Below are 25449 nucleotides of genomic sequence, written 5' to 3'. Positions count from 1 at the left end.
CATCCTGCTGTGGGAAAGATGCCATTAAGCTGGAAAGAGTGCAGAGGAGATTTATGAGGATGTTGCTGGGACTCAAGGGACTGAGTTACGGAGAAGGGTTGAGCAGGTTGGGACTTCTTTCACTGGAGCATAGGAGTATGAGGGGTGATCTTTTAGAGGTGTATAAAATCATGAGGGGCATAGATAGGGTGAGTGCACTCAGTCTTTTTCCCAGGGTTGGGGAATCAAGAACTGGAGGGCATGGGTTTGAGGTGAGAGGGGAAAGATTTAGTAAGAACCTAAGAGGCAACTTTTTCACCCAGAGGGTGGTCAGTATATGGAATGAGCTGCCAGAGGAAGTGGTTGAGGCAGATAAATAACAATATTTAAAAGGTACTTTGACAGGTACATGGATAAGAAAGGTTTATCAGAATCAGGTTTAATATCACTGACATGTGATGTGAAATGTGTTGTTTTGCAGCAGCAGTACAGTGCAAAGACATAAAATTACTATAAATCACAAAATAAATAGTTTGTGCAAAACAAAGGAAATAATGAAGTAGTGTTCATGGGTTCATGGTCCATTCAGAAATCTGACGGCGGAGGGGAAGAAGCTGTTCCTAAATCACTGACTTTGGGTCTTTAGGCTCCTGTACCTTCTCCCCAATGGTAGTAACAAGAAGAAGGCATGTCCCGGATGGTGAGGGTCCTCAGTGATGGATGCCGTCATCTTGAGGCACCACCTCTTCAGAGGGATATGGGCCAAAGGCAGGCAAATGGGACTAGCTTAGATGGGAATCTTGGTCGGCATGGACCAGTTGGGCCGAAGTGTGTACCATCTGTCAACATCTGTAATATCTTACTCGTTTCCTAAAAAAATAGTGTGGAATATGTGACTGGAAACCAGTAAGGACTTAACTTTGCTCGACAGAGGGGGGAAACAAATTTGTGCAGTGCTTGATTAAGTGAGATTGACTGAACATGGCGTAATTAAAAAGGGAACACACCAGCCACGCAGCAGCCCCAGCCCCAGGACAAATAAGATTGGAGAACTTCTTAACCATTTTGCAAATTCCTTTATTACGAGAGCAATTCCATTAGGAGCTGGTTTTTGTGTGTATTGCATTTCTCAAGTGAGGCGAACTTAATTAAATAAAGCCACTGGTTAATCTGTCAAAAGATCAATCAAAACAAAGAGGGCTCTACCCAGAACCACTTGGTAAGACCCTGTGAATGAGTGATAATGAAATTATGGCAGAAAAATCTCCATTACTTACAAGGATTAGGTGTCTGGTTTCTGTAATTCAAATAAGAAATAGGCCAAATATAACATGAGATTTTTTTTTGGCGTGCATTTTCATTAACTCTTCAAATGCCAGTTGGGCACCTTAGAAACAATTTAGAAAAAAGCTTTGGATATCTATAGCCCGTTTCACTGCCTCTGGATGTCCTGAAGCAGTTTACAAGGAGTACCTCTGAAGCATAATAAGATAAGATAAGATATTTATTTATTAGTCACATGTACCACGAAACACACAGTGAAATGCATCTTTTGCATAGAGTGCTCTGGGGGCAGCCCACAAGTGTCGCCACGCTTCCGGTGCCAATGTAGCATGCCCACAACTTCCTAACCCATTCATCTTTGGAATGTGGGAGGAAACCGGAGCACCTGGAGGAAACCCACGCAGACACGGGGAGAACGTACAAACTCGTTACAGGCAGCAGCGGGAATTGAACCCGGGTCAGTGGCACTGTAATAACATTACGCTAATCGCTATGCTATCGTTGTAAAGGAGGGAACACGGTAGCTTTCCCTGCATTTTCTATGTAGCCAAGCCTATTGATCAAGTGAGATGGGATCAAATCCCACCACAGCAGTTGGTGCATTTAAATTAAAGTAATTAAATAAACCTGGAACTTATTGGCAAACATGAAACCACTGGACTAGCATTAAAAAAAATCCCATCCTGTTCACTAATGCCTCTCAGTGAAGGAACTCCGCTTTCATTATTTGGGCTGAGCAATGTGTGACTCCAGATCTACCAGTGTGGATGACTCCTAATTGCTCTCTGAAGTGGTAGAGCAAGCCATTCCATTCATGGGCGTTTAAGGATAAGTAATAAATGCTGGCCTGGTCAGCTAAGCCTGTATCCTGAAACCAAACTTGTCCAAAAACAAAAGTACAGTGAGCTCCAGCATTAAAGATGCTTGTTTAAGTGATGTTGTTTGTGGGACAAGGGCCACAGACAGGGTGAATTTGCAATCTTTTTTCCCAGGGTTGGGGAATCAAGAACTAGAGGGCATAGGTTTAAGGTGAGAGGGGAAAGATTTAGTAGGATCCTGAGCGGCAACTTTTTCACGCAGAAGGTGGTCTGTAATTAGATAAGACATCTTTATTAGTCACATGTACATTGAAACACACAGTGAAATATATCTTTTGCTAGAGTGTTCTGGGGCAGCCCGCAAGTGTCGCCAAGCTTCCGGCGCCAACATAACATGCCCACAACTTCCTAAACTGTATGTCTTTGGAATGTGGGAGGAAACCGGAGCACCCAGAGGAAACCCACGCAGACACGGGGAGAACGTACAAACTCCTTACAGACAGTGGCCAGAATTGAAACCTGGTTGCTGGCGCTGTAAATTGTTACGTTAACCGCTGCACTACCGTGCCTGCCTGAGCTGCCAGAGGAAGTGTTTGAGACAGGACTGTTATCAAAAGACATTTAGACAGGTACATGGATAGGAAATGCTTGGAGGGATATGGGCCAAACATTGGCAAATGGGACTAGCTTAGATGGGCATCTTGGTCGGCATGGACTATTGGGCCAAAGGGCCTGTTTCTGTGTTGTATGATTCTATGACTGCATATAATGGTGAGGTACGTCTCCTGCACTTAAGTTTTACATCATATGTCTAATCTATATCATCATGACCAGAACTGAGAAATAAGAAGATAATGGCCTATGCAAGCAGAGGGCTAAAACTTCAACCGGACTAACAGAAACAATATTCGGTGGGTGATACTTCTTCGAATGGAAGCACGTTCAAATCCAAACAAGCTGATGATACTTTGAGTCACAGAGTTATACAGCACAGAAACAGGGCAACTCATCCATGCTGACTAACCTAAATTAGTCCCATTTGCCCATTTGGCCCATATCCCTCAAACTTTCCCTTTCCGTGTACCTGTCTAAATGTCTTTTAAACGCTGTAATTTTATTTGCCTCTACAGCTTCCTCTGGCAGCTCGTTCCATACACCCGTCACCCTCTGTGTAAAAAGCTTGCCACTCAGGTCCCCTATAAATCTATCCCCTCTCACAAACCCATGCCCTTCAGTTTTAGACTCCCCTATCCTGGCAAAAAGACTGTGAACATCCACGTTATCTGTGCCCCTGATGATTTTATAAACCTTTACAAGGTCACCCCTCCAGTGGAAAAAAGCCCCAGCCTATCCAGTCTCCAATAGAAAGAGATCTTTCTATTCCTCCAGTGCTAGCCTTGATATCCCTACTTTCAGCCAAGGTTGTGGAGTTCCCTCCCTGACCCTCGCTGCTTCTCTTTCCACCTGTTAGATGGTTTGCAAAACCTACATCTGTAACCAAGCTGTTGAGTTGCCTGAAGCCATCACCTGCTGGGTGTACTTCTGGGTGAAAATATAAATACGTCACATGCACACATGCTGTCCTGAAGTAACGAGACCTGCATCATAAAGTAAGTGGTGGTGGTGGTTGTTATTACTGCAGTACAGAGTTAGCACATGGTTTGAAACTCTTGGTGTTTCTGGGAGATTATGGTAATTGGTAATTGGTTTATTATTGTCACATGGAGGAGGCAGGAGGCAGTACACTCTTAAGGGCAAGACCCTTAACAGTGTTGAAGAGCAGAGAGACTTTGGGTGCAAGTCCATGACTCATTGAAAGTGGCTACACAGGTAGACAGGGTGGTTAAGAAGGCTTATGGAACGCTTGTTTTCATTAATCGAGGTATTGAGTACAGGAGTCAAGAAGTTACGATGCATCTGCATAGAAGTCTGGTTAGGCCGCATTTAGAGTATTGCGTGCAATTCTGGTCACCTCACTATAGAAAGGATGTTGAGGCCTTAGAGAGGGTGCAGAGGAGGTTTACTAGGATGCTGCCTGGATTAGAGGGCATGTGCTATCAGGAGAGGCTGGACAAACTTGGGCTCTTTTCTCTGGAGCGGTGGGGGCTGAGGGGTGATCTGTTGGAAGTGTATAAAATTATGAGGGGCATAGATTGGGTGGACAAGCAATATCTTTTTCCCATTATTGAGCGATTCAATACCAGAGGGCATGCATTTAAGGTGAGAGGGGGTAGGTTCAGGACTGATGTGAGGGGTAAGTTTTTTACTCAAAGAGTGGTGGATGCCTGGAACGCGTTGCCTGATAGGGTGGTGGAGGCAAACTCACTGGGGGCTTTTAAGAGGAGCTTGGATGGGCACATGAATGAGAGGAAAATAGAGGGATAAGGGCATTCTGTAGGTAGGAGGGAATAGCTATGTCAGCACAACATTGTGGGCCGAAGGGCCTGTTCTGTGCTGTACTGTTCTATGTTCTATGTACTGAAATACAGTGAAAAGCTTTGTTTGCCTCCCATCCAGACAGATCATGTCATAGATAAATACATCGAGCTAGATAAAAGAAAAAAAAACAGAATGCAGAATATAGTGTTACAGTTACAGAAAAAGTGCAGTGCAGGTAGACAAATAAAGTGTAAGGGCCACAACGAGGTAGATTGGGAGATCAAGAGTTCATCTTTATTGTGCAAAAGGTTCGTTCAAGAATCTTATAACAGTGGGATAGAAGCTGTCCTTGAGCTTGGTTGTGCGTGTTTTCAAGCTTTTGTATCTCCTGGCCCATGGAAAGGGGGAGAAGAGAGAATGACCGGGGTGGGAGGGGTCTTTGATTATGTTGGCTGCACAGTAGTGTAGCGGTTAGCGTAACGCTTTACAGCGCCAGTGACCCAGGTTCAATTCCCACCGCCGTCTGTAAGGAGTTTGTATGTTCTCCCCGTGTCTATGTGGGTTTCCTCCGGGTGCTCCGGTTTCCTCCCCCATTCCAAGGTGTACAGGTTAGGAATTTGTGGGCATGCTATGTTGGCGCCAGAAGCGTGGCGACACTTGTGGGCTGCCCCCAGAACACTACGCAAACAATGCATTTCACTGTGTGTTTCGATGTGCATGTGACTAATAAAGATCTTATCTTATCTTATCAATGCAGCGGGAAGTGTAGACAGAGTCAGTGGAGGGGAGGCTGGTTTCTGTAATGTGCTGAGCTGTATCCACAGCTCTGCTTTTGCATGACATCTGGACAGATCATGTCATAGAAAGCATCCTATCTGGATGCATCACAGCTTGGTACGGCAACTGCTTTGCCCGAGACCGCAAGAAGCTGCAGAGAGTTGTGGACACAGCCCAGCGCATCATGGACACCAGCCTCCCCTCCTTGGACTCTGTCTTTACCTCTCGCTGTCTTGGTGCAGCAACCAGCATAATCAAAGACCCCACCCAACTGGGTCATTCTCTCTTCTCTCCTTTTCCATCAGGTAGAAGATACAGGAGGCTGAGGGCACGTACTACCAAGCTTAAAGTCAGCTTCTACCCCACTGTGATAAGACTATTGAATGGTTCCCTTATACGATGAGATGGACTCTCACCTCACAATCTACCATGTTGTGACCTTGCACCTTATTGCACTGCACTTTCTTTGCAGCTGTGACACTTTACTCTGTACTGTTATTGTTTTTACCTGTACTACATCTATGCACTCTGTACTAACTCAATGTAACTGCACTGTGTAATGAATTGACCTGTACGATTGGTATGCAAAACCAGTTTTTCACTGTACCTCTGTACAAGTGACAATAATAAACCAATACCAATACCAATACATACATTGAGGTAGTTAAAAGGAAAAAAAACAGAATGCAGAATGTAGTGTTACAGTTACAGAGAAAGTGCAATGCCGGTAGACAAGTAAAGTGCAAGGGCCATGATGAGGTAGGTTGGGAGATCAAGAGCTCATCTTTATCATACAAGAGGTCCATTCAAGAGTCTTATAACTTTGGGATAGAAGCTGTCCTTGAGCCTGGTGGTGCGTGTTTTCAAGCTTTTGTATCTTCTGCCCGGTGGGAGGGGGGAGAAGAGAGAATGTCCGGGGTGGGAGGGGTCCTTGATTATGTTGGCTGCTTTACTGAGGCAGTGGGAAGTGTAAACGGAGTCAGTGCAGGGTCGGCTGGTTTTCGTGATGGACTGGGCTACGTTCACAACTCTGAAAGGCAGGTAAGAACATAAGACATAAGAATTAGGAGCAGAAGTAGAAAATTCTGTCCCTGCGCTTGATTGGTAGTTAAGGTCATGCCTTCTACTTCAGTGCCATTGTTCCATATCCCTCAATTCCCTCAATATTCAAAAATCTATCCATCTCTGATCTGAATAAACTCAGTGACTGAGCTCCACACCCCACGATGGTTGAGAATTCCAAAGATTCACCACTCTCAAGGTGAAGAAATTTCTCCTCATCTCAATCCTTAATGGACTAACCCTTATTCTGAGACTGTGACCCCTGCTTCTAGTAATAGAGTCATACAGCATGAAAACAGGCCCTTCAGCCCAACTGGTCCATACCAGCCAAGATTCCCATCTAAACTAGTCCCACTTGCCCGTGTTTGTCCCATATCCCTCTAAACCTTTCCTATCCATGTACCTGTCCAAATGTCTTTTAAATGTGACTAATAAACCTTCCTCAACCACTTCCTCTGGCAGCTCATTCCATATACTGACCACCCACTGGGTGAAAAAGTTGCCTTTTAGGTTCGTATTAAATCTCTCTCCTCTCACACTAATCCTAGTTCCTCTAGTTCTTGATTCCCCAACCCTGGGAAAAAGACTGTGTCCATTCACACTATCTATGCCTCTCATGATTTCATTCAGCTCTTACAATATCACCCTTCATTCTCCTGCGCTCTAATGAACAAAAGTCCCAGACTGCCCAACCTCTCTCCATAACTCAGCCCCTCGAGTCCCGTCAACATCCTCGTCAACCTCTTCTCCCCAGCCAGGGGTAACGTCCTTGAACTTGAGATGAATTTTGTACATTTCACCTCTTATTCTTCTGAACGAGAAAGATTACAGGCCCGGCCAACTCAATCTCTCCTCATAATGCAGGCTTTCCATCTCAAAAAGCAATCTGGCAAATCTTCATTGCATTTCCTCCATAATAAGTTCACCTATTTATGTAAAGAGACCAAAATTGTGCACAATGCTCCAGGTGTATTCTCATCAAGGCCCTGTATAATTGCAATAAAACATCTTTAATCTTGTACTCAAATCCTCTCTCAACAAAGGCCAGCACACCATTTGCCTGCCTGATTGCCTGTTGCACCTGCATTTTAGCTTCTAGTGAGATGTGTTCAAGGACACCAAGGTCCTTTGGAACATCAACATTTTCCAAATCTCTCATCAGTTAAAAATAACCAGCATTTCTGTCATTTCTCTGTTGGAACTTTTCCATGTTATATTCCACAGAGACGGGAGAGTTTATGAAGGGGAATAAAGTGATAAATTGGTAAATTGGTTTATTATTGTCACATGAAGTAAAGTACAATGAAAAACTTTGTTTTGCATGCCATCCATACAGGTCATTTCATCATGTCGGTGCATTGAGGTAGAACAAGGGAAAATAATAACAGAATGCAGAATAAAGTGTTACAATTACAGAGAAAGTGCAGTGCAGGCAGACAATAAGGTGCAAGGTCATAACGAAATAGATTGTGAGTCAAGAGTCCCATCTTATTGTACTAGGGGACCATTCAATAGTCTTATAAACAGTGGGATAGAAGCTGTCCTTGAGCCTGGTGGTACGTGCTTTCAGGCTTTTGTATGGGAGAGGGGAGAAGAGAGAATGTCCCGTGTGGGTGGGGTCTTTGATTATGTTGGGCTGCTTTACCAAGGCAGCAAGAAACGTAGACAGAGTCCATGGAGGGGAGGCTGGTTTCTGTGATGTGCTGACTGTGTCCACAACTCTCTGCAGTTTCTTGAGGTCTTGGGCAGAGCAGTGCCGTACCAAGCCGTGTTGTATCCAGATAGGATGCTTTATATGATGTATCTATAAAAATTGGTGAGGGTTAAAGGGCGTGCCAAATTTCCTTGGCCTCCTGAAGTACAGTCATTGAGTTATAAAGCAATAGAGCAAGGATACAGGCCCTTCAGGCCCAACGAGTCCACGCCAACCACGTTGTCCACTAGTTAATCCCAATTTCCTGCATTCGACCCATATCCCTCCAAGCCCTGCCCCTCTGTGTATTTATCCAAGTGCTTCTTAAATTATACTTTCGTACCTGTCTCAACCACTTCCTCTGGCAGCTCATTCACTATACTCACCACTCTCTGCGTGAAAAAGTTGCCCCTCAGGTCCCTTTTAAATCTTTCCCCTCTGACCCTAATCTTTGCCCCCTAGTTTTGGACTCCCCTATCCTGAGTAAAAGACTGTTACCATCAACCTGATCTATGCCTCTCATAATTTTAAACACTTCTCTCGGGTTGCCCCTCATTCTCCTACAAGAAATAAAGACCTAGCCTGGCCAACCCTCTCTCTATACTCAGGTCCTCTAATCCTGACAACATCCTCGTTAAATCCTTTCTGCACTCTTTCCAGTTTAACCATGTCTTTTCCTATAACAGGGAGACCAAAACTGCACACAGTACTCCAAGTGCGGCCTCACCAATGACTTGCACAACTGCACATAATGTTCCAACTCCTGTACTCATTGCCCTGACTGATGAAGGCCAGTGTGCTAAACACCTATCTCACTTCCCTGTCTACCTGTGACGCCACTTTCAATGAACTATGCATTGTACTTCTAGAGGTGCTACTGCACTTTCTTGGCCGTGGCGTCTACATGGTTGGACCAGTACAGGCTAATGGTGATGTTCACTCCTAGGAACTTGAGGCTCTCAACCTTTTCGACCTCAGTGCCGTTGATGTAGACAGGAGTGTATGCACTTCCCCCCCACCCCCTCCTGTAGTCGATGACCAACTTGTTTGTTTTGCTGACATTGAGGGAAAGGTTGTTGTCATGACACCATTCCACTAGGCTAGGAATAGGTAAGTAGCTGAGAAATTAAATAAATTAATTAATGCAATGGAGAGAAGGAAGAACTAGGAGCAATGATTAAAGAAAATCTTCAGACCAAATCTGCACAAGTGTGAGGTGATGCATTTTAGGAGGTTAAATGCAAAAGGGTCCAGTAAATGGTAGGACCCTTCAGAGCATTGACGTACAGAGGGATCCAAGTCCAGAGCTGCCTGAAAGTGGCAACACAAGTGGATAGAGTGGTCAAGAAGTCACATGGAACACTTGCCTTCCTCAGTCAGGGTGTTGAGTATAACAGTCAGGAAGGCATTTTGCTGCTGTATAAAACTTCGGTTCGGCCACATTTGGAATATTGTGTGCAGTTTTGGTTGTCACATTACGTGAAGGATGTGGAGGTTTTGGACAGGGTGTAGAAGAGGTTCACCAGGATGTTGCATGGATTATTAGTTATGAGGAGAGGTTGGACAAACTGGGTTGTTTTCTCTGGTTCATCAGAGGCTGAGGAGAGATCTGATAGAAGTTTATAAAATTATGAGAGACATAGAAAGAGTAGATAGTTTTCCCAGCTTAGAAGGTCAAATTCAAGAGGGCATAGCTTTAATTGAGAGGGGAAAAGTTTAAAGGAGATTGGCGAGGAAAAAATTTTTAAGTTGAGAGGGGGAAAAGTTTAAAGGGTTAAAAGGGTATTGGCGAGGAAAAAATTTTAAGTTGAGAGGGGGAAGTTTAAAGGAGATTTGCAAGGCAAGATTTTATGTAGAGAGTTATAGGTGCCTGGAACACACTCCAGGGGGAGGTGGTAGAAGTAGATACGATAGCAATGTTTAAGTGATATTTAGACAAACATATGAACAGGCAGGGAATGGAGAGATATGGAGCTTGTGCAGGCAGGTGGGATTAGTTTAAATTGGCATCGTGGCCGGCACAGATATTGTGGGCTGAAGGGCCTGTTCCTGCGCTGCACTGTTTCATGTTCAATTTTCAAGTAGCTCCAATGTGTGCTGTAAGTTCTTTTTTACTTGAAATAATAAGCTCGACTCACTTATCTCTGGAACCTGCTGTCTCCTTCCAGGTGGTCATCTGCACAACCATCAATGTGGACGGGCACGTCCTGGCAGTGTCGGACAACATGTTCATCCACAACAACTCCAAGCACGGCCGGAGGGCTCGGAGGCTGGACCCCTGTGAAGGTAGGTCACATCTGGAGCACCGTCCGAGTCCGATCACGTCATATTACCAACTAGACCTTGGTATTTATGGCATGAAGGGGAATCTCCTGTCCTTTCTGACTTGGATTTGAATTGGTAAATTGGTTTATTATTGTCACACAGTGAAAATATAGATGGCATGGCTTTAAGTTGAGAGGTTGGAAAGTTTAAAGGAGATTGTACAGTGAAAAACTTTGCTTTGCCTGCCATCCATGCAGATCATTTCATCACATCAGTGCATTGAGGTAGTACAAGGGAAAACAATAACAGAATGGAGAATATAGTGTTACAGTTGAGGAGAAAGTGCAGTGCAGGCAATTATGTGCAAGGCCATATCGAGGTAGATTGTGAGGTCAAGAGTCCATCTTATTGTACAAGGGGACCATTCAATAGACAGTGGGATAGAAGCTGTTGTTGAACCTGGTGGTACGTGTTGTCAGGCTTTTGTATCTTCTGTCCAATGAGAGAGGGGAGAAGAGAGAATGTCTGGGTTGGGTGGGGTCTTTGACTATGTTGGCTGCTTTACCGAGGCAGCGAGAAGAGTAGACAGAGTCCATGGAGGAGAGACTGGTTTCTGTAATTTCTTCTTGTGATGTAGGCCTTGTGGATAAGTCTGGGATTTGTTTCCCGTTGCTGGATTTCATTTGAGCTGCTGCTGGGCCAGTTTAACAATGGACGAGGTTGTAAATTGGGAGATCCTTCATAGTCTCTCCGACTGTCACCAATTTTTTCAATGCACCATAGAAAGCATCCTATCCGGATGCGTCACGGCTTGGTATGGCAACTGCTCTGCCCAAGACAGCGAGAAACTGCAGAGAGTTGTGGACACAGCCCAGCACATCATGAAAAATTAAAATGATTCCTGGTTTTTCCCTTCTGATACACATGCACACCTGCACAGTACACGTATGCATACACCACACAAACCCAGACTTAAGTGTACACACCATGCACCACACACACATCCAACATCACACACCATACACACGCACATGTACATACACCATACATGCACAAACACACGTGCCCCAAACTGTGCATATGCATTCACACACTTACTGTATACATGCCCACAATATACACATACACACATGCACATAAACACACACACCGCACTCTATGCACATGAACACACACATTTACCATGCACACACAAACCCCACACAATGCACATGCACACACAAACACACTCTGATTTTGCCCTGCCACCAGTTTCCTGCCTGTTCCTCTTTGATTTCTCGACTTACCAAAAATCTGTTTCACTCATACTTGAAAATATTCTATGATTCATCCTCCATGGCTTTCAGGGGCAGAGCATGCCATAGGCTCACAACCCCCCACAAGAGAAGAACATTCTTCTCAACAACACTCACAAAATGTTGGAGGAACTCAGCAGGTCAGGCAGCATCTATGGAGGGAAATAAACAGTCGATGTTTCATCGGGACTGGAGAATATTCTTCTCACCTGCATTGTGTTCCTTGGTGCTTTATTATGAGAGATTTGATCACAGGAGTGAGGAAGTCTTACCATAATTGTGTAGAGCCTTGGTGAGACTGCACCTGGAGTATTGTGTATAGGCTTGGTTTCCTTAACTAAAAAATACTCTACCTGCTACAGAAGGAGCACAAGGAAAGTCCACCAAATTGCTTCCAGTGCTGGCAGATTTACTGTGTGATAACAGATTGAGTAGACTATGCTATTACCTTTAAAAGAATGAGAGAAGATCTCATCAAAGTTTATAAATTTCTTGCAGGGCTCAACACACTGAATGCTGGGGAGGATGTTTCATCTGGCTAAGGAGTCCAGGACAGTTTCAGAATAGGGGTTAGGCCAATAAGGACTGGGAGAAGGAGAAAATTCTTCTAGAAGGTGATATATCTTTGGAATCCCCTACCCCAGAGAGCTGTGGAGACTCTGTCATTGAGTCTATTCAGAATAGAGATCAGTGGACTTGTGGATAAAGGAATGGAAGGCTTTGAGGATAGTACAGGAAAATGATGCTTAGGTAAATGGTCAGCCAGGATCTTGATGAATGGTGGAACCAGATCAAAGTTCTGCTCCTCATCTTCCCATGAGGAGAAACACCTCTCAGCAACAACATTTCAATCCAGCTCAAAATCTTCCAACTTCCAATAACGTCATTGTTCTTTCTTCTAAGCTCCAATGAGTATGAGCTAACCATCTTAAATTCACCCAGGAACCAACAGTGAACCTTACAACAGTGAAACTGCCTCCCTAAGAAGTGTACCTTCCTATACCAACACAGATGTAGAAAAATTCCCTGCTTTTATATTCAGCCCCTTTAAAGACAAGAATTTATGAAAATAGGAGCAGGAAGAGGCCATTCAGCCCATCAGGTCTGCTCCAGGCCTCATCTCTTCTGTACAATTTCCAGTTTTCTCCCACATTCCAAAGATGTACAGATTAGGAGGTTGTGGGCATGCTATGTTGGCGCCGGAAGCGTGGCGACACTTGCGGGCTGCCCCCCAGAACACAAGCAAAAAATGCATTTCACTGTGTGTTTCCATGTACATGTGACTAACAAAGATCTTATCAATTCCCCACAGCCCTCAGTTCCTTGATCTTTGTAATCGGCCTTCCTAATTCCTCGCAGTGCTTACTTCCCGTGTTTAAGGTACAAGAGACATTCTGCAGTTTCTCCCATTTAACCATAGTTCAACTTTTCTGTTCTTCCTACCAAAGCAGAGAACCTCACCCTTTCCCACATTATCTCCCTAATTCTTTGACCACACATGTACCTCTTTGCAGACTATGTCCGCCTTACCTTGTTTTCTCATCTACCTGTGTATTGTCAGAAAAATGTGCATTTAATCTCTTTGCCTGCACTTATTTAATCTCTTTGTTTGCACCTACCCGTTTACAGACTCTGTTTTCCCCTCAGCTTGTTTTCCCATCAATCTTTGCATTGACAGAAACCTTGGCCACGGAACACTGAATCTCTTCATCTAAGTCATTACTGTAGCTTGTAAATATTGGTATTGGTATTGGAATTGGTTTATTATTATCACTTGTACCAAGGAACAGTGAAAAACTTGTCTTGCATACCGATCGTACAGGTCAATTCATTGCACAGTGCAGTTACATTGGGTTAGTACAGAGTGCATTGAGGTAGTACAGGTAAAAACAATAACAGTACAGAGTAAAGTGTCACAGCTACAGAGAAAGTGCAGTGCAGTAAGGTGTGAGGTCACAACAAGGTAGATCATGAGGTCATAGTCCATCTCATTGTGTAAGGGAACCGTTCAATAGTCCTATCACAGTGGGGTAGAAGCTGTCCTTAAGTCTGGTGGTACGTGCCCTCAGGCTCTTGTATCTTCTACCCAATGGAAGAGGAGAGAAGAGAGAATGTCCCAGGTGGGTGGGGTCTTTGATGATGCTGGCTGCTTCACCAAGACAGCGAGAGGTAAAGACAGAGTCCAAGGAGGGGAGGTTGATGTCTGTGATGCGCTGGGCTGTGTCCACAACTCTCTGCAGTTTCTTGCGATCCTGAGGCCTCAGCACTGTTCCCTGTAGTACTTTGCTTTTTACAGCATTTGTCCTCAGTCTTTGTTCAGCCAACCCTTTAATCTATGGTATGTGGATAGAGCATGTGCTTCATGATATCAAGAAAGCTGCAATGTTAGCCAGTGGACCCACAGCAGTCCGAGCTCAGTGCAGGCCAGCAATCGACATTGAGTTTATTGTTATTTGCACAAGTACATGTGTGCACAGGTGCAATGAAAAACTTACTTGCAGCAGCATCACAGGCACATAGCATCAGATACACATTCACAAGAAAAACATAAATTAAACATGAATTATACACAATTATGCAAGAAAAAAAACACAATTAGAACAAACAAAACAGTCTATTGTAGTGCAAAGTGGTCAAATTGGTCATAGTGTTGCTGAACTGAGGTAGTGATGAGGGTTGTGCAGGTTGGTTCAAGAACCAAATGGTTGAAGGGAAGTAGCTGTTCTTGAACCTGGTGGTGTGGGACTTCAGGCTTCTGTACCTCCCGCCCGATGGTAGCTGCGAGAAGATGGCATGGCCCAGATGGTGGGGATCTTTGATGATAAATGTTGCCTTCTTGATGCAGCACCTCATGTAGATACTTCTAGTGGTGGGGAGGGATAAAATAAGATAAAACAAGACAAGACAAGATATCTTTATTAGTCACATGTACATTGAAACACACAGTGAAATGCATCTTTTGCGTAGAGTGTTCTGGGGGCAGCCCGCAAGTGTCGCCACACTTCCAGCGCCAACATAACATGCCCACAACTTCCTAACCTGTACGTCTTTGGAATGTGGGAGGAAACCGGAGCACCTGGAGGAAACCCACGCAGACACAGGGAGAATGTACAAACTCCTGACAGACAGTGGCCGGAATTGAACCCGGGTCACTGGCATTACGCTAACCGTTACACTACCATGCCTACCGTGGATGTGCTGTGATGTATTGGGCTGAGTCCGCTACTCTCTGCAGCTTCTTACATTCCTGTGCATTTGAATCGCTGTACCATGATGCAACCAGTTAGGATCCTTCCAACAATACATCTCTGGAAGTTTGTGAGAGCGTTTGATGACAAGCTGAACCTCCTTAACCTCCTAAGAAAGTGAAGACACTGGTGCGCCTTACATGTAATTGCATCTATGTGCTGGGCCCAGGGCAGGTCATCCAATATGTTAACACCCAGGAATTTAAAGCTGCTGACTCTCTCCACCTTCAATCCCCCAATGTAGACGGGCGCATGTTCACCCTCCTTCCCCTTCCTGAGTTTAACAATCAGCTCTTTAGTTTTACTGACGTTGAGCGAAAGGTTGTTGTTGCAGCACCACTCAACCAGTCTCGCTCCTGTACGCTGAGTCATCAGCACCTGTGATGTGTCCAACAACAGTCATTGGCAAATTTGTATATGTCATTGCTTAGCCACAGGGTCAGGTGTGTACAGGGAGGAGAGCAGGGGGCTTAGCACGTAGCCTTGACATGCATCTATTTTGATGATGTTGTTCCCAATCCTCACTGATTGAGGTCTGCCAATGAAGCATAAAGCAAGGGCTGTGTTATTGCCCCAATACTTTTTTCAATCACTCTCCCTTCATCACACCTTAACAAGTTTCCCAGTGGAAACAGCAAATCCCATTCCAGAATCAAGGTAACTCAGTAATCAAGTTGCACTTTGTGGAGGACTCTGATGTATGCACGAGCTTGTAGATTGAGCTCCAAGTCATCGTCGACTCATTCACTGAAACATCTAAGAGGATCAGTCTTCCATTTAACATTTTCTACACAAAGGTCCCCTACTCGCCTGACCCCTCTGTAAATGAACAGGTCCACAGCAAGAGCTTTGAAAACATGGAATAAAAAAGGAAAATACTGGGAATACTCAACAGGAAGCAACAGTTAACGTTGCAGGTTGGAGACCCTTTGATAGAACAGGGAGAGAGAGATACAAAGATAGTTTTAAGTTACAGAGCAGACGGCAGGAGGAATGGATAGGACAAAGGGAATATCTGCAATAGTGTGAGACCTGGTCAATGAATTAATGGGGATAACTAGAGGGTGATTATTCTTCTTTGTATGTCTTATGTGTTGCTAACAGATCAGGCTGTGCTAATGGAGATTATCTGAGCCATCAGCACTGATGGATAACTTAAAGCAGAGATGGCCAATTCTGCTGTGGACAGAGTGAATTACCTAAAGTTGTAGAATTCAAGATTGAGTCCAGAAAGAAGATGAGTGTTTCTCACGCTTACATTGGGCTTTGTTGTAAAATGCAAGAGGCCACAGACACCACTCCGAGCAGGATTGGAACAGGAATTAAATTGGCAGCAATACAAAACTCAGGGCCACTCCCTGTGACTGCAACACATACGCTCCACCAAGCAATCACCAATCTGTGTTTGCTTTCTCCAGTGTAGAGTCTGAATCCAGAACTGGCCTCTCTGCTATACGTCACCCATCTGTGATATTGACTGAGTCCAACATACTCCATTATGCTGGTTCCCCTTCATCCACTCTTCTCGGTACATTCCTAAAAAGACCCCTAAGAAGTTTGCACGTATAACACAGGTTGATTTTATGATGATTTTTCCTAAATATTCCATTATAATGGATACCAGTTCTTTCCCAATGACAGATGCCAGCTTATCTGGCCTACTGCTTCCCCCCCCCCCCCCCCCCCCCCCCCCCCCTCCCCCCCCCCCCCCCCCCCCCCACCCCCCCCCCCCCCCCCCCCCCCCCCCCCCCCCCCCCATCTATCCTTAGTGACATTACATTTGCAGTTACCTAGTTGTCTTAGATCTACTCAAAACCTAGGGAATTTCAGAAGGACACAAAAAATCAGTGCAACACTGTCTGTGAAGCAACTTTGTCAACTTGTTGTGTTACAGTCTGTCAAGTCCAAGAACCTGTCAGACTTTGGCCCCCATCAATCTCAGGTTGAATGTAATGCATGAGAGGGTTGGGTGGGTGTGGTGAAAGAGACCCTGAGGTGCAACAATTAGTTGAGCCTGGTAGAAGAGTTGTCTCCTTCAGATGTGAGACTCCCCACTGTGTGGAACAATGCTGAAGGAACTTAAGGACCTTACAAAGTATATCAAGCAGAGGTTTGGACCACTACAAGTGCTGTATGCTCATATATGTATTTAGAGGCACATATGTGTGCATGCAAACATTTTGTTTTACATTCATTCAAGGGATGTGGCTTCACAGGCTGAGCCAGAATTTCATTGGCCATCCCTAGCTACCTTTGAGAAGGTGGTGGTGAGCTGCCTTCTTGAACCACTGCAGTCTTCGAGGAGTAGGTACGTGCACAATGTTGCGAGGGAGGGACTTCCAGGGTTTTGACCCAGCGACGGTGAAAGAACGGTGATATATTTCCAAGTCAGGATGGTGCGCGGCTTGGAGGGCAACTTCCAACTGGTGGGGTTCCCCGTGGTTTTGCTGCCCTTGTCCTTCCAGCTGGTAGAGGTTTCGGGTTTGGAAGCTGCTGTCTGAGGAGTCTTGGTGAGCTGCTGTCATACATAAACAAAAAATTACACATGCACAGTTACAGGCACTCTCTCAAACACACACATGGATACAAACACATACAAATAAACGCATGCATTCAAACATGCTGAGACACGTGTGTGTGTGTACACAGACACTCTTAAATACAAAAATGCACAAAATGATAGGCAAAATGATATGTAAAATGATAGGATACCGACCTGGGCTGAGAAGTGGCAGATGGAGCTCAACCAGAAAATGTGAAGTGATGCACTTCGGGAGTTCGAATTCGAAGGCAGAATACAAAGTTAATGGCAGGACTCTTGACAGTGTCGAGGAACAGAGGGAACTTGGGGTCCACGTCCAAAGGTCCCTCAAGGTTGCTGCGCAGGTTGATAGGGTTGTTTAGAAGGCGTATAGTGTGTTGGCCTTCATTAGTCGGGGTATTGAGTTCAAGAGCTGCGAGGTAATGTTGCAGCTCTATAGAACTCTGGTTAGACCACACTTGGAGTATTGTGTTCAGTTCTGGTCGCCTCATTATAGGAAGGATGTGGAAGCTTTGGAGAGGGTGCAAAGGAGATTTACCAGGATGCTGCCTGGATTGGAGAGCATGTCTTATGAGGATAAGTTAAGTGAGCTAGGGCTTTTCTCTTTGGAGAGGAGGAGGATGAGAGGTGACTTGATAGAGGTGTACAAGATGATGAGGCATAGATCGAGTGGATAGTCAGAGACTTTTTCCCAGAGCGAAAATGGCTAACATGAGGGGACATAATTTTAAGGTGATTGGAGGAAGGTATAGGGGGGATGTCAGAGGTAAGTTTTTTACACAGAGAGTGGTGGGTGCGTGGAACGCACTGCCAGCAGAGATTGTGGGGGCAGATACATTAGGGACATTTAAGACTCTTAGATAACACTTGAATGATAGAGAAATGGAGGGCTATGTGGGAGGGAAGGGTTAGAGCAGAACAAAATGTCAGCACAACATCATGGGCCGAAGGGCCTGTACTGTGCTGTAATGTTCTATGTTCTATGTTCACACACAGATCGAATGCATGCCCTCTCACAAACACACAGTATCAAATACATACACACACAGAAACACATACATGCAAACACACAGACACATGCAAACATGTACATGCAAACACACACAGACACACGTAAATGCATACATGTAAACATACACAAACATAAACATACACACATAAACATGTACATACAAACACACACATGCAAACACACACACAAATACGTACATACAAACACACTCATACACACACAAACACATACATACAAAGACACACACACACACAGCACACAAAGTCATGCAGATTAATCCATTTTATCCACCAGAAGGCAGTTGAGAAATTCAAGTAGTAGGCGAAATATTGACTCATTATAAAAGACATCAGACCGTTTACCTAACAAGAGCTGATTACTGTGTTTATTTTGCACTGCAGCCAAGCAGTTTACTTTCACGAGTGTGCTGAATGTAGGATTCCTCTCCTTGGTAGAGTCAGAGAAGAAAGGCAACGCATGCCAGCAGAGACTGTAATATCTCACACTGCTTGCGGAGGAAAGTAAGAATGTTACTGAGACTCAGCAGAGCCCTGCCAGTATTCCAGAGTGGGAGGGATTGGTGGGAAATCTGAAACGAGCGTTCCTTCGGCAACACGCTCCCTTCCAGTAACACTACAGAGAACAACAGGAGACCATCAGCCCCATTGGATCAGGGACAGCTCTTTGATTAAACTAAGTGGTCCCATGTTCCCAGCTCTGTGTTCTTGCCCCTTCACTTATGACACCTAAGAGGCATTCGGACAGACACTTAAATAGCCAGGACATAGAAGGATGTGGTCCTAATGTGGGCAAATGGGATTAGTGTAGATGGGAAAAAGGTCGGCATGGACATGGTGGGCTGAAGGGCCTGTTGCTGTGCTGTACAACCATACGATTCCATGACTCTAAGTATTTATTCAATTCCCCACTCAAAATGAGACACAAGAGATATAAGACATTTATTTACTAGTCACATGTACATCAAAACACACAGTGAAATGCGTCTTTTTGTGTGACTGAGAATGTGCTGGGGGCAGCCCGCAAGTGTTGCCACGCTTCCGGCGCCAACATAGCACGCCCACAACTTCCTAACCCGTAAGTCTTTTTGGAATGTGGGGGAAACCGGAGCATCCGGAGGAGACCCAAGCAGACGCATGGAGGGAACGTACAAACTCCTTACAAACAGCAGAGGGAATTGAACCCAGGTCGCTGGCACTGTAATAGCGTCACGCTAACCGCTACACTACCGTGCCTGCCCATCCTGCAGATGCTGGAATCTGGAGCAACAGACAAAATACTGGATGAACTCTGTGGGTCAGGCAGCATCTGTGGAGGGAAATGGTCAGTCGATGCTTGCTAGCTCTTGCTCTACCCCTTCCCTCCCCTCTGTATACTGGCCATCTCTGCTCTATCCTCCAGTCCAGATGAAGGGTCTTGACCCGAAATGTTGACTGCCCATTTCCCTCCACAGGTGCTGCCTGACCCGCTGAGCTCCTCCAACATCTTGTTTGTTGTTTCTCATTTGAAAGTTATGGTTGAATATGTTTCCACTGCCAATTCAGGGAGAACAGATTCTCCTCAGATCTCCTCTGGTAATTTTATCTTACTCCTGGGTTACCTTCTAATTTGCCCATGCATTCAACACAAGGAGGCAGAGACTCTTATGACATTTATGAAGTATCCAGAAAAGCACTTGAATCACAAAGGCGGAGAAGGTTAGTAAATGGAGTTAGTATGAACATAGAACATAGAACATAACAGCACAGAACAGGCCCTTCGGCCCACAATGTTGTGCCAACATTTTAACCTTCTCTAAGATCAATCTAACCATTTCCTCTCATCTAGCCCCCCATTTTTCTATCATTCATGTGCCTACCTAAAAGTCTCTTAAATGTCCCTAATGTATCTGCCCCTACCAGCATCCCTGCAAGTGTGTTCCATGCACCCACCACTCTCTGTGTAAAAAACTTACCTCAGATATCCCCCTTGTACTTTCCTCCAATCACCTTAATGCCCCCTTGTGTTAGCCATTTCTGCCCTGGGAAAAACTTTCCGGCTGTCCACTCAATATATGCCTCTTATCATCATGTACACCTCTATCAGGTCACCTCTCATCCTCCTTTGCTCCAAAGAGAAAAGTCCTAGCTCGCTCAACCTATCCTCATAAGACATGCTCTCCAATCCAGGCAACATCCTGGTAAATCTCCTCTGCACCCTCTCTAAAGCTTCCACATCCTTCCTATAGTGAGGTGACCAGAACTGAACACAGTATTCTAAGTGTGGTCTAACCAGGGTTTTATAGAACTGCAACATTATCTCATGGCTCTTGAACTCAATCACCTGACTAATGAAGGCCAACACGCCATATGCCTTCTTAACCAACCTATCAATTTGCGCAGCAACTTTGAGGAATCAATGGACTTGGACCCCAAGATCCCTCTGTTCCTTTACACTGCTAAGAGCCCTGCCATTAACCTTGTATTCTGATTTCAAATTCGACCTTCCAAGATGAATCACTTCACACTTTTCCAGGTTGAACTCCATCTGCCACTTCTCAGCCCAGCTTTGCATCCTATCAATGTCCCATTGTAACCCTTGACAACCTTCTACACCATCCACAACACCACCAACCCTCATTTCATCTGCAAACTTACTAACCTACCCTTCCACTTCCTCATCCAAATCATTTATAAAAATCACAAAGAGCTCGGGTCCCAGGACAGATTGCTGCAGAACACCACTGGTCACCGATCTCCAGGCAGAATATGCTCCACCTTCAACAACCCTCTGCGTTCTATGGGCAAGCCAATTCCGAATCCACACACCCCAAGTTTCCCTGAATCCCATGCCTCCCGACCTTCTGAATGAGCCTATCATGAGAAACCTTATCAAACGCCTTACTAAAGTCCATATACACCACATCCACTGCTTTACCCTCATCAATGTGCTTTGTCACATCCTCAAAGAATTCAATCAGGCTTGTGAGGCATGACCTAGCCCTCACAAAACCATGCTGACTATCCCTAATCAGACCATGTTTCTCCAAATGCTCATAAATCCTGTCCCTAAGAATCTTTTCCAATAATTTGCCCACCACTGAAGTAAGACTCACTGGTCTATAATTCCCAGGGTTATCCCTACTCCCTTTCTTGAACAAAGGAATAACATTTGCCACCCTCCCCATCATCTGCTATTACTTCTGTGGCCAGAGAGGATACAAAGATCATCAGCAAGGGCTCAGAAATCTCTTCCCTCGCTTCCCGTAGTATCTTGGGATATATCCCGTCCAGCCCCGGACATTTACCTATTCTAATGTCTTTCAAAAGTTCCAGCACATCCTCCTTCTTGACATCGACATGTTCTAGCTTATCAGCCTGTTTTACGCGGTCCTCAGAAACGTCGTTCTCTCTCACATGTGAATACTGAAGTAAAGTATTCATTAAGGACCTCCCCTACCTCCTCCAACTCCAGGCACATGTTTCCTCCTCTATCCCTAATCAGTCCTACCTTCACTCTAATCATCCTCCTGTTCTTCACATACGTGTAGAACGCCTTGGGGTTTTCCTTAATCCTACTCGCCAAGGCCTTCTCATGCCCCCTTCCAGATTTCCTAAGTCCATTCTTAACCTCCTTCCTGGCTGCATTGTAACTCTCTAGAGCCCTGCCTGATCCTTGCTTTCTGAACCTTAAGTAAGCTTCTTTCTTCCTGTTCACTAGATATTCCACATCCCTTGTCAACCATGGTTCCTTCACCCTGCCATCCTTTTCCTGCCTCAATGGACAAACCTATCCAGAACCCCCTGCAAGTGATCTCTAACAACCTCCACTTTTCCATTGTGCATTTTCCCTGAGTACATCTGTCCCAATTTACACTCCCAAGTTCCTGCGAATAGCATCATAATTCCCCTCTGCCAACAAATACTTTCCCATACTGTCTGCTCCTATCCCTCTCCAAGGCAAGGGTAAAGGTCAGGGACTTGTGGTCACTGCACTAAGGAGGTGCCAATCAACATTAGGGAAGTTGAAATCACCCATGACAACAACCCTGTTATTTTTGCACTTCTCCAAAATCTGCCTCCCGATCTGCTTCTCAGTGTCTCTGTTGCTTTTGGAGGGGGGGTGGGAGCAGTTATAGAATACACCCAATAGAGTGATCGCTCCCTTCCTGTTTCTGACCTCCACCCACACTGACTCAGTAGATGATCCCTCCAGGACATCTTCCCTTTCTGCAGCTGTGATACTATCCCTGATTGGCAATGCCTCTCCCCCACCTCTTTCCTCCGCCCCTGTCCCTTTTGAAACATCTGACCCCCGGAGCATCCAGCAGCCATTCCTGCCCTTGTGACAACCAAGTCTCTGTAATGGCCATCGTAGTTCCATGTACTGACCCATGCTCTAAGTTCATCACCCTTGTTCCTGATACTTGCATTAAAATAAACACATTTCAACCCATCCAACTGACTGCAATTTTGCCCTTTCAACTGCCTATCCTTCCTCACAGTCTCTCTACACACTGCCTCAACCTGTACACCAGCTGCCTCAGCCTCTGACCTATCACTTGGATTCCCATCCCCCTGTCAAACTCGTTTAAACCCTCTGCAACAGCTCTAGCAAACTTGCCCGCAAGAATATTGGTCCCTTTCCAGTTCAGGTGTAGCCTGTCCTTTTTGTACATGTCGTACCTTCCCCAGAAGAGATCCCAATGATCCACAAATCTGAAACCGTTCCCCCTGCACCAATTTCTCAGCCACACATATAAGATAGGATAAGATATCTTTATTAGTCACATGTACATCGAAACACACAGTGATATATATCTTTTTGCGTAGAGCGTTCTGGGGTGTGCACATGTGGATGTGCAGCTGAAGGTCAGCATGGATGTGATGGGCTGAAGGGCCTTTCCTGTTCTGTATGACAATGACTCTGAATGCACTGCATAAATTTGAAGTAACTGGTTGAATAATCAAAACATCCAACGTAGCAGCAAACTTGAAATCTGAAAGAAAACCAAAAATTGCGGTATCAGTCAGTGGGTCAGGCAGCATCTAAGATAAGATATCTTTATTAGTCACATGTACATTGAAACACACAGTGAAGTGCATCTTTTGCGTAGAGTGTTCTGGGGGCAGCCCGCAAGTGTTGTCACGCTTCCGCCGCCAACATAGCACGCCCACAACTTCCTAACCCGTACGTCTTTGGAATGTGGGAGGAAACCGGAGCACCCGGAGGAAACCCACGCAGACACGGGGAGAACATACAAACTCCTTACTGACAGTGGCTGGAATTGAACCCGGGTCACTGGCGCTGTAAAGCGTTACACTAACCGCTACACTACCGTGCCTGCCTCATCTGTGGAGAGAGAAACAGCATTAAGATGGCAGGTTGATGACGGGTTGGATTCTCAACTCTCTCCAGTTGGCTGAAATTAAAACATTGAAAAATGGAATCATTACGATATTTCTACTGTTGCTGTGGTGATGTTCACTGGATGACCCAGGAGGTCAGTGGCCTAAGTCAACTATAGGTAGTGTTGGAGTTCTGGGAGGTCATGCCAATCCCAAATGGCACAGTGGCTCAGGAGGTAGAGCCACTGATTGCTGCTCCAGAGACCCGGGTTCAATCCTGACCTCCAGTACTGCCTGCGTGGAGTTTGCACGTTCTCCCTGTGACTGTGTGGGTTTCCTCCGGGTGCTCGGTTTCCTCCCGCATTCCAAAGATGTGCAGGTTAGCACTATAAACTGTCCCGGGTGTGAGTCTGGGTGGTGTTGAGGGGAATGTGGGATGTATAAAATGGACGTAGTGTGACCAGCAAGGAAGTGGGCACATCAGTTCATTGAACCCATGACAACCACCAAGTTGCTATTTACACTAACAAAATGCGAGAGGAACTCAGCAGGTCAGGCAGCATCTCTGGAGAGAAACAAACAGTCGACATTTCAGGACCGGGTTCAATTCCAGCCACTGTCTGTAAGGAGTTTGTACGTTCTCCCCGTGTCTGCATGGGTTTCCTCCGGGTGCTCCGGTTTCCTCCCACATTCCAAAGATGTATGGGTTAGGAAGTTGTGGGCATGCTATGTTGGCACCGGAAGTGTGGCGACACTTGCGGGCTGCCCCCAGAACACTGCACAAAAGATGCATTTCACTGTGTGTTTCGATGTACATGTGACAAATAAAGATATCTCTTATCTCGATTTACAGTAACTCCATTTATTAATTCCATTTACCAATCTTCCGTGCCTTGGTGATTCAAGCGCTAGTCTCGACACTTCATAAAGGTCGTGAGAGTCTCTGCCTCCTTGTATTGAATACATGGGCAAACAGTGTCTCCTCTATCAGAAGGTAACCCAGGAGTGAGATAAACTAACCAGAGGGGAGCCTGTACTGCCTGAATTGGCACTGGAGACAGATTCAACCATAACTTTCAAAAAACAAGATGCTGGAGGAACTCAGTGAGTCAGGCGACATCTGTGGAGGGAAGTGGACAGTTAACATTTTGGGTTGAGACCCTTCATCTGGACTGAAGAGTAGAGGAGAGATAGCCAGTATAAAAAGGTGAAGGGAAGGAGCAAGATGTAGCAAGCATCAACTGTCTATTTCCCTCCACAAATGGAACGCTATAATTCCATGAATCAAACCTGATAGGTTTTGCAAACAGCACACAATGCAGCCATGGTTCAGCATTGATGGAGGGAGTGCAGTTTGGGACGGTGGACTGTTCCTTCAGAATCAGATTTACTATCACTGATATATGACATGAAATTTGTTGAATTGCGGCAGCAGTACAGTGCAAAGACATAAAATTACTATTAATTTCAAAAATAAATAAATAGTGCAAAAAGAAGGAATAATATGGTCATATTCATGGGTTCATGGACCGTTCAGAAATCTGATGGTGGAGGGGAAAAAGCTGTTTCTGAATTGCTGAGTGTGAGTCTTCAGGCTCCTGTACCTCCTCCCCGATGGTAGGAATGAGAAGAGGGCATGTCCCTGATTCTGAGGATCCTTAGTGATGGATGCCACTTTCCTGAGGCACCGCCTCTTGAAGATGTTCTCGATGGTAGGGAGGGCTGTGCCCATGATGGAGCTGGCTGAATC

At 45.2% G+C, this 25449-nt stretch overlaps 1 protein-coding gene across 9 annotated transcripts in view; it reads left to right on the top strand.

Annotated features, from left to right (window-relative positions):
- Positions 1-25449, top strand: part of LOC127581620 (transcription factor COE3-like) — a 408223-nt gene that overhangs the window by 261796 nt on the left and 120978 nt on the right. For 5 of the 9 annotated variants that reach the window (XM_052036201.1, XM_052036218.1, XM_052036192.1 and 2 more), the window contains one exon: positions 10161-10278. In XM_052036201.1, coding sequence (XP_051892161.1) covers positions 10161-10278 — 118 coding nt within the window. Of the gene's footprint in view, positions 1-10160; positions 10300-25449 lie in introns of all 9 variants that reach the window. The other 4 variants (XM_052036209.1, XM_052036181.1, XM_052036163.1 and 1 more) reach the window with 1 other exon arrangement.

The sequence above is a fragment of the Pristis pectinata genome, chromosome 2, assembly GCF_009764475.1.
Source record: "Pristis pectinata isolate sPriPec2 chromosome 2, sPriPec2.1.pri, whole genome shotgun sequence".
In the NCBI taxonomy this organism is placed as follows: Eukaryota; Metazoa; Chordata; class Chondrichthyes; order Rhinopristiformes; family Pristidae; genus Pristis; species Pristis pectinata.
The sequence above is the reverse complement of the archived record's forward strand: the minus strand, read 5'-3'. Positions and strand labels throughout refer to the sequence as shown.